Source organism: Rhyacophila brunnea, unplaced genomic scaffold (assembly GCF_057557595.1).
Source record: "Rhyacophila brunnea isolate RB1 unplaced genomic scaffold, BYU_Rbru_1.0 scaffold_11, whole genome shotgun sequence".
NCBI classification, from domain to species: domain Eukaryota; kingdom Metazoa; phylum Arthropoda; class Insecta; order Trichoptera; family Rhyacophilidae; genus Rhyacophila; species Rhyacophila brunnea.
The window spans coordinates 18,934,145-18,947,225 of NW_028232763.1; the positions used below are offsets into that span (position 1 = coordinate 18,934,145).

The following is a 13,081-nucleotide window of genomic DNA, read 5'->3' on the forward strand; positions in this document are numbered from 1 at the left end:
ACATTTTTTTTAAATAAATCTCTTGAAAAGAAAAAAAATATCCAACTACGCCGATTAATATTCATTTGAAAACTTTTTTCGTTACATTTATTCATCTGCACATTTTGGTAAAGCAAGTTATCTACATTTTTCCACTGGTACAAAATATCGTGCATTCAAAATGCTGCACGACATATTCCGTGGACTTACTTTGGCAAAACATGAAAGCAAAGAAAGTCTTTTCGATGATACCCGGATTTTATATGGCAATGTAGGTAATGCAAACCCCATACTAGTATACCTTACTGAATATAAAACATATCATTGTGTCGTGCATCGGAAGATGCTTCAAACTTTTGAATAGTTTCTTAAAAATTGTTTGATAATGTAAAATATTGCAGACATTAATTATAGCATTCCACTTATACAGTAGTTTTTAAGCTATTTTATTTGTTTATTTACTATAGAAATGTTCAATATATTTAGTTATACAAGGTAAATAGATAAGTATTTAGTGCAGTAGGGCGCTAATTTCCTTCAGGCATATTAACATTTTAAAATATGTGGTTGAGTAATTGCATTTTTGACTCTAAATACCCTTAATTATTTTACTTCGAACACCATTTGTAGAGGAAGAGCGCCCATGACTGAAACCATTGCTGCGGATTTAAATCCTGAGTCAAGAAAAAATCACATATTTTTATTATTGTGTGTTTAATCTAAAACAAGAAACCAATAGTTTATGCGAATGATTAATCACCATTATTTGTGGTAATACCATGGTGGCCGCGCGGCTTAAGCATTGGACTATAACGCCGTGGGTCCCAGGTTCGAATCCTGGGTCTGACAAGTACACATATTGTTTTTCAATTTGTGTATGAGTCAGAGTATGTACCTAATAGGTTGAGCAAGTGGCTGACATCCATTTCTCGTAAAAACAAAAATTTTTCAATACAAACCTCCACACTGTGGAGGCCCATATGATCCTATTAGGATCGGACATGGTCGAAAGAAAAAAGAATTTGTAAAAAATCTATCAATAAACCTTCAACCCTATGGAAGTTCATTCATGGCATAATATGCAATCAACAAGGTTCTTTATAATAAGATTTCATAGTACTAGTTATTGCTTAATTACTTCCAATACAATGAAGTGAAATGGTTGTGAAAAAGTATTTATTAATAATTTAATATTTCGTTCGTATTAAATAATGTGTTATGTTTACATATGAAATCATTTACTGTAGTATATGGAGAGATATGTAGTAGCATATATTATTATGTAGGCTGACAGATAATATTAGTTACGCAGCATGTCTCGCACGTGGCAAACTTGAATGCAAATGATATATCCGCAAATATTGAAAATAACATATTTATAACACGTGTTTAAATTAATCCGATATTACTCCACACTCAAAAATTGTATCTTCTTACAGCCACACTCAAAATATAACCCACTTCCTTTATTTTTGTGATCTCTGGCCTGTACGTACACAACGAATAAATATTCTTATTTGTTCTGGTAGAAAATGCATGACAAATAAATAAAATGAAAGTTGACAATAACAATTTTATTATCTCCATATTTTTAATTAGATATTTCTTATACTTATTGACGAAAGGATTTAATATCCTACTTGATTTATTATAGAGTTACGTCAAATTAAAATATATTATGACATCTGTCAAAAGCCATTATACATAATAATTATTGTACTCATGATTCTTCTTTCAACGAAACGATTCTGTTCTATATTTTCATACACTGTATAATATATACATAATAAATTATTATATTACCTACATTATCCATAGTAAGCATTAGAAAGTTGATCAATCGTAAAATGAAGGCATTCAATTTCTTTTTTTGCATTCATTATTCCTGTAAGTATTAAATTGGTACATATTGAATACAAGTAACATATTACATACTTATACATAATTTTGAAAACATTTCTGAGAAAATATATTACCAAGAGAAAAAATATTTTTCAACAAAAATTAATACACCCAAATCAGACACAGGAATCGAACCTGCATCTTTCAGGTATCACACCCGTGCACATAGACTACTATGCTAAATGAGTCATACTTAATTGCGACAAATTTTAACTAATGGCTTTTAATACTCTCTGAAGCGCTTTTCAAATTGAGCTATTGGCGGTATTGCTATTGAGATATATAATAGCTATTGAGCTATATATATATAAATATACTATTGGCGATTAGCTTTAGTATTTTAAATCAAAGTAGGTATTATTGTAATTACTAACCAACGTCACGGATCACTCCAAGATTTTTTATTGTAACTTACTTGAACTTGCCAATAAGTTTTAATTGGCGGCTCTCGTGGTGCAGTGGGTAAGGCGCTCGCCTTAGCTTTATTAGCTTTTAATTAACCATTTTTTTATTCAATGAATAATTAATTCACACGATTTAGTGAATTATATGTTGAATAAAAATAGTTAATTAAAAACATATTATATAATTAAAAATAAGCTAGAGTTTTTTTCGCATCAACACATGTCCAAAAAATATACATAAACATGATTCAATAATTAATTATGAATCAAACTGCTTTTACTTCCAACAGTAGAATATATCCTTTTGGCATTGTGTATAATTTTCATTATTGTTTTCATTACAATCGTATATAATTTAAAATAATATTATGCCAGTTTGACTTGTCTTTTTTTAACACTACAAACTTTACTAAAAAATTCTATCAATAATTTGCGGAATAGTAATAAAGTATCATTGAACAACGAAATCTCATGCAAACCACGTTGAGAACAGTTAGATATTTGCAATTAACAATCAACTATTATAGGTACTCAATTTTGCTAACGGTGCACCTCTAATTAGTTCAATTCTCAATACGGCAATTCATTTTACTACACTGTGAAATTCCAACTTCAAACAAAATATTAAATTTGTCATCATTTATAATTAAAAATATGATAATATTTACGCGGAGAGCTAATTATATAATGCAAATATTTTCATAATTACATAGCAACGTAATATATTATACGCATTCTTGTGCTTTTAAATAGCTTTTTAGGTCATCTAAATATATTTACGTATGCTCAAAGAAAACCGCGTTTTAAAGCCTATTGTACGGGTTGAATCGTAAACCGCACAGTGGGTGAACTATTTTAGATAAACTGATGTCTTTAGCTGATAGCGGCAAACCTATCGTCGGACCCTAAACTTTTGCAGAAAAAATCTCAAAAATGAATCTATTTTATGATTGTTTTCGTAGACTTGAATTTTCTTATCAAAATATAAATCAATTTTGCTGACTTGTCGATTATTTTCTTTCAAATCTGATTATCGACATAACATTAAGCCTATACTTCAGCTGAGGCATCGTCTAAAAAGATCGTGACTAAGCGATGCGTGGATTGTGCAAATGACGCGAGCCGAACGAAATATAATTTGTCATAAAATATATTTAGTTGTCTTTACACGATTTAAGAATATATTCCTCCGACGCCATCACAAAATAAATTGACGTGCTCACACCTCGACTATCAGTTTCAGATTGGCGACAACTGCGAAATTTCGTTCCACATACGGTTGAAAATTATTTGCCGTTTCACTTATCCATTTGTTTTGAATATTCGTAGGCCACACGGGGAGCTATTAGTGTTGCCAATACTGATAATAGTTATTATTCTTCATAAAATGTAGAAATTTAATTATATTTAATTAAATATGCATACATCAGATCTTACTCTCTCACATGTTATCAATATATTTTACGTTACGTACATATTTACAGTGACGGCATTAGTAAGATTATTGGCATTGCATGTTATCATCGATATACTCTCCATAGTCAAGAAGGAAGTTTGAGTTCCTCTAAAAGGAAGGAGACATCTTTTCCAATAAAGGTTTACAGGTGTACAACACCACACCATTATTTTCACCAATCATTTCACGTAACTATATAGATTATATCTGTTGGAGCCAAAGATGTTGCATATAATATAATAACTGTAATTGGTCTGGATCAATTCACTGCTGAACTCTATCTTCTTCTACTCTTTTTTCTTCGCTGTCACGTACATCCGTCAAACTTTATAAGCTCATCGATCCGATACGTTTAAGAGCGTCTTTGTGATAATTGGGTACCACTGTATGACTGCATTTGTCTAATGGTTGTTAACTCACTGAGTAACGTGTTTGGCCTATTGCCATTTCATCGGCTCGGTTATCTCGATCTTTGCATTCTGACGGTTCAGTGGGCATTTTCATACATACATGTTTTTGGTGCAGCAAAGTAATTTAATGTTACATTTTTCTTGAAGACATTTATATTTAAAGTTACATTTCGACTTTCATTTGCAAGCTCCTGCAAAGTGTCTTATTGGGTTTTTTTAATGACAGAAATATGGTAATTTCACTGTTTTCCTAGTCAAGTCGCCTGGGTATATCTTCCAGAGTAACGGTAAATTATTTTGGTAAGATGTGCCTTCTTAACGGACACACATCTTAATAAGAAATCTGTAAGAAGCCTTATAAAGCTTTATGCTCATTGTATATGTTTTCAGTTTGTGTATGTAGCGCTTAGAAATTCTTCGGCTGTAAAAGGCGATTTTTTAATATAATCAAATGCCTTTTCATATTCAATGAAATCCAGATAGACTGATAGTCTACACGTTATATTCTTGATAACTTGAATACTAGAGAAATTTATAATATTAATTCTTTACGAATAATAATTTTACATAAATATTATTAACTTGAGTTTAATCATTTAAGAAACACACTATCATGTAATAATATATTATCATGGAAATTACATTAGATGCGAACGTTTAATTATTTTATCTAAATCCTTCATTTAATGTCTACTCTACAATTTGTCAAAGAGGAATTGTTCAAGTTGGATCCCTTTTTCTTTAATTTATGTAGCTTAAAGGTAGGCATGTTTCAGCAAAACCATCCCTGGGAATCTTACCCAGAGCCTTTGCGGTCAACCCTTTACTCGCACTAGCTGATTAATGCCGCGGTCGATCCGAACCCATACGCTATCATAAATTGGCATTAAAATTATGCATTAGCTCGATGAGGCCATTATTTATCGATTGGGTTACGCAGGAATTTATTTCGATGGCAATTTCACGCCGTGGTCGGCCGCCACAATTGGCGACATCTATTATTGGATTTTCACAGTCCCGTAAAACGATACAATGTAATCTTTTGGGACCGCGTTAATATTATTGGCGATAAATAAAGTATTTACGATTGGCAATAAACACTCAACACTCTATGTAATATGTATTAGTTTTATGTCCATTTAATGCGAGCTCACACTGGAAACTCTTTATTTAATCGAACTTGACACTTTCCATATAGTGTTTTGACAGATCGTTAACTATTTCTAACTTCACAATGACTAAAGGGTATACGACAGCTATCGACATTTTTAGTCTAACTAGTATTTGTAATGCCATATAATATTAGGTGTTATGAACATATGTTATTTACCAAAATATTTTAAATTTACTACTTAGGGATTGCAATACCGAATGTGAAATTGTCAATACCGGTTTTTCGGTATTTCTTATTGAATACCGGTATTAATACCGGTATTTCTTAAACATTAAAAAAACAGAAGTAGTTGCTAATCAATAAAAATATAGCTAACAAAATCTTTTAAAAATATTATTTTATAGCAAATACCTACATACCTACGTTTTTTATGTTGATATCTAAGCATATTTATTGATCATAATTGTAGAACTAGTGATTTTTTACAAATAATTTGAATATATTGATAATTTTAACAAAACCCCACAAAAGTTCATCAAGTTCAATTAAGCCGGCTACAGGAAATGGTTCTTAAATTCAACGCTTGTACAGTCATCATTAATTATTATAGAATAATTAAACATATTTTTTACGGATGTTTTCTATGTCGAAATAATATGATGATAATTCATCGCGACAATTACTTGTATAAATATGTTTGATGAAATTTGTTTTAATATTTTTTTACCTCTGTTGGATTCACTCAATATATTTGCATTTTAGCAGCACATAACTTATAATTCATTTTCAAAAACATAAACGAGTGTGCTTTCTTAACCCATAGCTTACGGGTCGCACAAAATTGTGTTTTTGCTAATTACTTTTCAAATGCAAATTAACACGTTAATTACAAAATTAATTAAAAGGGCCCGTAAGCATTGTGTTAATACCGAAAATTCCGGTATTTTGGATTTTTAAAACCGGTATTTCGGTATTGATAAATACTGGAATACCGGTATTGCAATCCCTACTACCACTGTTATAAATACTTCAAAAAAAATAACAATGCACCAAATATAAAAGAAAATGTGTAGATTTTCACAGTTTATAGACGCCATATATTTTATGTAATATTATAATACCATAAGACTTTTATTCGTCATAATATTTTACTCTTATTAAATAAGAGAAAAAAACATGGTATTCATTTACCATTCGAGATTAGTGTTTTATATTATTTTAATTCAAAAGAGGAATAAGTATTTTCAATATACATATCCATTAAAGTAATTACCATTGTCGTTTTCTAAATCTCAGAGACCAGATTTAGATAATAAACTTCAAAATCAAAAACTATACACAATACTCGTAAAACTTTTGTTAATCTAATAATCTAATCTAAAAATAACTCTAATTTCACAATTAAGTTTATAACCGATGGGTAAATATTTTATTCGTATCTTACAATAAATTATAATGTCAAACGTATTACGGCATGTAAAATGTTATGTTTTGTTATTAATAGAGAACCAATTATAATATTAAAGTATTAATATTTGTACTTTAGTAATGCGTTTATGATGCATCATATTAGTACAAAGCGATAATATCCCTTGAGCCTTCATACAATAATGTCACATATTTTGGAATCATCATTGTGCACATTATTTATAGTATTTTAAATTAGTTTTCCTACCAAAATTTTGATTAGGACAAAATATATCTTCTCAACCGTATTTTTTTTTATTGTCCTACTGAAAATAATCATTATTGATTAATATAAAAATTTACTAGTATATACGTTGATTCCAATGCTATGAATGTTTATGTCCGAAAAAGTACTTTTACAATATTATTAAATATTTGATATTTTACAACAAAAAGAAAAAATGGACGATTCAAACGATTTATCATTTAATATTATCTTTTCAGCAGGAAGGTAGTGAACCGTTTAAGACAAAAGGCAAAAAAAAACGTTGAATATGAATAACTATCAAGATGGGAACGATGATATGAAAACTTTATTTCGGAACATTATTTCGAATGTCCTGACAGCATGGAAATCGTTATGTATAAATTTGCATATTCCCAATGGAGAAGAAAACGACTCAATAAATATACTCTTAAACCCTCTAGCCTAGCTAAACCCAATGACTATCGAGTCCCCGAAGTCACCCATCTAGGACGGGTTTTTCCCGTTATCCTGCCTGTCAAAGACAAGTTTTTAGCCGCAGCTGTTTATGTCATTACATATTCACTCTAACTATTTATGAGAAGTACCTTTCGAAACGTAAACTGCTATAAAATCCACCCCATTGGGAATAGACTTATAATTTTACACTTTCATGGCGTCCCACAGTTTTATATTGAAACAATTTGTCACCTTTCTTTAGAAGAATGGTTTTAGTGAGTGCAGTGAAGAATTAAAGTTAAACGCATGCCACTCAATAAGAGGGTTTTGAGTTCGCATCTAGTTGCTAGACCAAACTTATATCATTATAAGTCTAAGTACTGAACATTTTTCCTGAAATTGGCAAACAAGTAATAGCCTATCTGCATAAACAAAAATAACCATATTTTATTCAGCCTTCTATTTATTTCCATGTATATAAATAATTTAATCTATTTTATCTACATTTAATAACAGTATTAATATTATCATAGTTCGTGATATAATATGTTATACCAAAGCTCTCCTATACAAACAGGCCGCGGCATGAAGCAGTACATTTCTATCGTATTGTTAGTTATCGCTTATTGTTCGAATACAATATGAATAACTTTTTTGTAAAAATTACTTTATGTCATATTGAAAAAAAAATGATAATGCTTAAGTTAATACTGTAAACATCAAAATATGCCAACAAAATATTAATTTACTGCCAATAGGTTACCGCATTTCATTCGAAGTTAAACAATAACTATCTTATACATAAACCCGAAAGCCAAAATCCCGAAAATAAAAAATAAAACAATAATAATTTTCCAACAACTACCTACCCAATTGCAATGAATAGGTACTACGTTTTAAAAATAAAATGAAATTAAAAAATAAATTTTCATAATATATGTATTTTTCTTGTATAGTTATTAAAAAGGATGATAGAAAATAGTTTAACCTCTCGTATACAGATATCGTTACCTTATAACAATTTAAATATTTTTCAATATGTATATATCGTCACCTCAATACCACAACTAGATAGCTCGGATTTGGTCATTGCTGGGAAAATTAAATTTAAGCTTTATTTGATTAACATAAATATAGGCTATAATTATTATTATTTAAAATGAAAATTGAAAATTGCGCTTGTCTAATTGGGAAGAATTAAATAATGTTCAATATTAAAAAATATTGTAGATATATTATTTTATTTATTTAATGCATTTATGGTTTTAAGGTTATCTAATATTTTCAAACACAATATTAATATAGTCCCCATTAACTTCTGACCAGTTTTATTATTTTCTTACAGAAAGGAATGTAGAATCATAATGCAATAGCTATCTCAAAAACAGTGAAAATCAAGTTATCTAGTTGTAGTATTGAGGTGATGATATATTTAAAAACAACTGTTAACAAACATTCGCATATAAAATGTACGAATAAACTTATTTTATATAATTTTTTCATACATTATAACACAAATATATTTTCATTTGAGTCAAGTTTTCGTGGAATAAAAAATCGTGTTTATTACAATAGATTAATTAAAAACTACAAAGAATATAGCAATGAGTAGGATATATTTTACGTTTCAGTTAAGATTCTTTTGTTTCCCAAATGGTTTCCAAGAAATCAAGTATATTTATGAGATGTACTTATGTCATTTGTAGTCGACCAGTTGTTAGAATTAATTATTAGGTACAGAATGTCTTGGGAATTCAATCCTAGTCTTACTTCAAAGTCAAACAAAGTCGCAATGTGTTTTATCAGCAATGATATTGTTAATTGACAGTACCTAACTTTGATTTAAAAGTTTCATTTTCCTTTCAGTAAATGTTTAATTCGCTTAGATCAAAACTATTTCAACAAGTAAGTTGTTTTAACCCTTACAATGATTCTAAGTTGGTGTTACAATATTGTATTCATAATGCCCTGTCATTAAACATAATACAGGTATACAATACATTTTTCTTTCTAAATATTACGCGTATTATTATGTTTTGATTTTGTACTTTTCATTAAACTATGATTATAAAAATAAAGTTCAAATTTAATTTTAAAAAAAATTTGAAATTAGTTATCGGTTCAAATTTTTTTAACACATCTAATTATGTGATTAACAGCAACCTATACATCATATTGCATGGTAATAATTTGATGATAAATTAAATAAAAGAACATAAATAATTATTTTTTCCTTGATATTCTGATATACCATATAATCTCGTAATGCATTGCATAAAAGGCTTGACTATCATCCAGGAGCTCTGGGTTCGATTGATTCTCAGTTAGGTTGGAATACATTAATGTGATTTTGTCAACTGGGTGTTTATGATGGCATTCGGAAAATTTGCTGCGTCATATGGAGGACGGAATAATTCCGATCCCTCCCTAGATTCTTCACTTTCAACTTCTGACTCCTCTGTTTCGGCAGAGTTTCAGTACACGGGAACAGAGAACACTTCATGTCATTAAAGATAAATGACGACAGAGCAAGTCAAGATTCTTTTTATTTTCTAAAACTCTTTCTTTAAGCACTAAGGTGCATGGTTGCTACATCAGTCCCGTGTAGTATCGCTTCGGGACAAGTGTGGCACTAAAATCTTTTCTGACACGCTTATAGCGTCATGGAAGGCGGCCGTGCACAAACCGCGGCTGCATATACATGACAGGTGGAGATGGGGAAACTCAAATCATTGTTTTACTTATATTACTAAATATACTACTGTTTCGCTACACTACTGTCATGGGGCCTCTTGGCTTGTAGTAGTGTAATAAAGAATATATATATATATAATATATATTTATATAAGATATAATAATATTTATGAATATTAACATTTACACTAATAATATAATATCGTCGCCCCAAAAGCAAAAGGGCACATGTGCAATTTTGACAGTTTTGAGTTATGAATGCAGTTTTCTTCGTAATTTTTTTCTCTACATTATGGGCAAAATGGCATTTGTGAAGGAAAACCCATGAATTCACAATTGAGCAAAGAAAATAAAGGTCACTTGTGTATTTGTAAACTGATCTTTATTTAATGTATAGGAAAAAGGTAACATGTACACGATTTTAGGAACTATGTGCAATGTTTACAACAATAATATAGGAAAAAGGTAACAAGTGTAATTATTTAAAAGTGAGTAAGGGCCTTTGTACAAAAAAAATAATTTCGTTGCAGAAAAAGGGCACTTGTGAAATTTGTGAAATATTTAAAAACATGTTGGCAGCGGACAAAGAGGCCCAAATAAATATTTTCGAAGATCACGATAAGCGTAAATTGGACGCTCGCAAATCCAAATATGAAGATAATGCTATTCATAAATGCATATAGGAAAAAGGTAACACGTGACTTAAAACCTCTTAAAATTCAAAAATTGACAAATTATAAAAAAAATAAAAATTGCATTTCAATTTTGAGTAATTAGGTCACATGTGTTCCAAATTTTATTTAGAAATATTAAGTAATATCCTCTCCACGATTTTTTTAACCCAAAAACACTTCAAATGCGTTTTTCTCAAAACTCAATTTATGCACAAGTGCCCTTTTGCTTTTAGGGCGACGATATAATGTTCCAATGTATTAGTATTATTATTAAAATAACTCTCGACCCTGATGATTCTGAGCGTAATTCGTTAAATTTCATAACCCTTTTTTTGTCAGATAAATATAAAAAGATTAACCACCCCTGATATTGGATATATTTATATTATTATTATTATTATTATTTATATTATATTATAACCTAATCTTTTTTGTAAGTACTTTTCTTTAATTTCTATCAAAAACTTTTATTTTTTTTAAATATTTATATAAGTATTGTCTTATCTTATTTGTATACATAAGTGTTTTTTAATATGTTCCAATAATAAACGTTTATAGAGTTTTATTTGTAATAATATGTATACTTAAGTAAATAAATTACCAAATCCGTGGGTATTTAATGTGTAAGACACTGGATCCTGATTTGATTACTGGTGTGGTCACAATAAATATATCTTTGTATTTTTGTCTAAATTTCGTGGTTTTTCTGTAAATGTTTCACGTGACTATTACCCAACTGTTTCTCTACCTGCACTGTAATTAGGTTTCGTGACTTATTGTAGTATTTAATATATAAATATAACTATTGTCACAAATACTGTATATAACTGTTACTACCGTATTCGTAAGTATTGCTATTGGTAGGGATTCCAACACCGGTATTTCAAAACCGGTATTCCAGTATTTATCAATACCGAAATACCGGTTTTAAAAATCCAAAATACCGGAATTTTCGGTATTAAGAAACCACACTCGTTTACATTTTGAAAATAAATTATAAGTTATGTGCTGCTAAAACGCCCTAATAGCTTGTGCAAGTGGCTGACATCCATTTCTCATAAAAAACAAAATCTTTTAATACAAATCTCTACTCTGTGGAGGCCCATATGATCCTATTAGGATCGGACATGGTCGAAAGAAAGAAAATGCAAATATATTGAGTGAATCCAACAGAGTTGAAAAAATAATAAAACAAATAGCATCAAATATATTTTACAAATTATCATAATATTATTTCGAAATAGAAAACATCCGTGACAAAAATGTTCAATTATTCTATAATAATTATTGATGACTGTATAAGCGTTGAATTTTAAAAGCTTTTCCTGCAGCCGAACTTATTTGCACTTGATGAACTTTTGAGGGCTTTAGTTAAAATTATCAATATATTCAAATTATTTCTAAAAATCACTAATTAGTTCTACAATTATGATCAATACATATTTTTTTAATGTCAACATAATAAATGTAGGTATGTAGGTTTTTGCAATAAATATATATTAAAAAGATTTTAATAGCTATTTTTATTGATAAGCACTTACTTCCGTTTTTTTTATGTTTAAGAAATACCGGTAGTAATACTGGTATTCAATAGTAAATACCGAAAAACCGGTATTAACATTTTCATTCGGTATTGCCATCCCTAACTATTAGCTAGTATATTGAGTATTCCACTAACTGGTTGGTAAATATTTTGTATTAAATAAATAATTAACAATGTATTTTTTTATTTCAGCCACCACTTTGAACGCATCTGTATGTTGTCACCGAAATACGACTACAATGACGTTACTTCTGATCATTCTTCATAAAATCCTCACGGATAGATAACAAAATTAACAATGCTATCCTTCTTAAAAACCTGAAATATAATATATAGAAGTTTACCACGTAATATAAAAATATAAAGTTCACTACTTAATAATTCGTAAATAGAATGCCAAAGTAACATAGGTGGTTAATGTACAAGTTAAACCTTTTGTTTGAGTGATACCTATCATTATGTAATGTGCAATTAATTGTGATTTATTTTAAATGTACAAATTTTCTTTTTAATGTAATTTAATATATAAGTTTATAATAAAAAATCTTCGTCTGTCATCTCAATGTTTTTTTTATTAAATAATTCCCATATAAAATTTATCGTACATATATACACGTAACACACATAATATGTCGCTGAAATTACCTGTTCAATGTGTTCCGAGTAAATATATTATACACCAATATAAAAACATAATAGGCATTCGTTTGGTCTGCTTAGATTGTAATCAAACCAATTGAAATATATTTGTCAAATAACATTTTATACTATATTTACAGAGAAAACTTTTTTTTA

General features: G+C 29.2%; 1 protein-coding gene across 1 annotated transcript in view; it reads left to right on the forward strand.

Annotated features, from left to right (window-relative positions):
• LOC147078446 (cell adhesion molecule 2-like) overlaps positions 1 to 12,735 on the forward strand; it is an 81,705-nt gene extending 68,970 nt beyond the window's left edge. Inside the window, exon 6 of the mRNA XM_085957116.1 lies at positions 12,479 to 12,735. Within this exon, the coding sequence (XP_085813242.1) occupies positions 12,479 to 12,573 (95 nt within the window). The 3' untranslated portion in view covers positions 12,574 to 12,735. The remainder of the gene's footprint in view (positions 1 to 12,478) is intronic.
• The last annotated feature ends 346 nt before the right edge of the window (positions 12,736 to 13,081 follow it).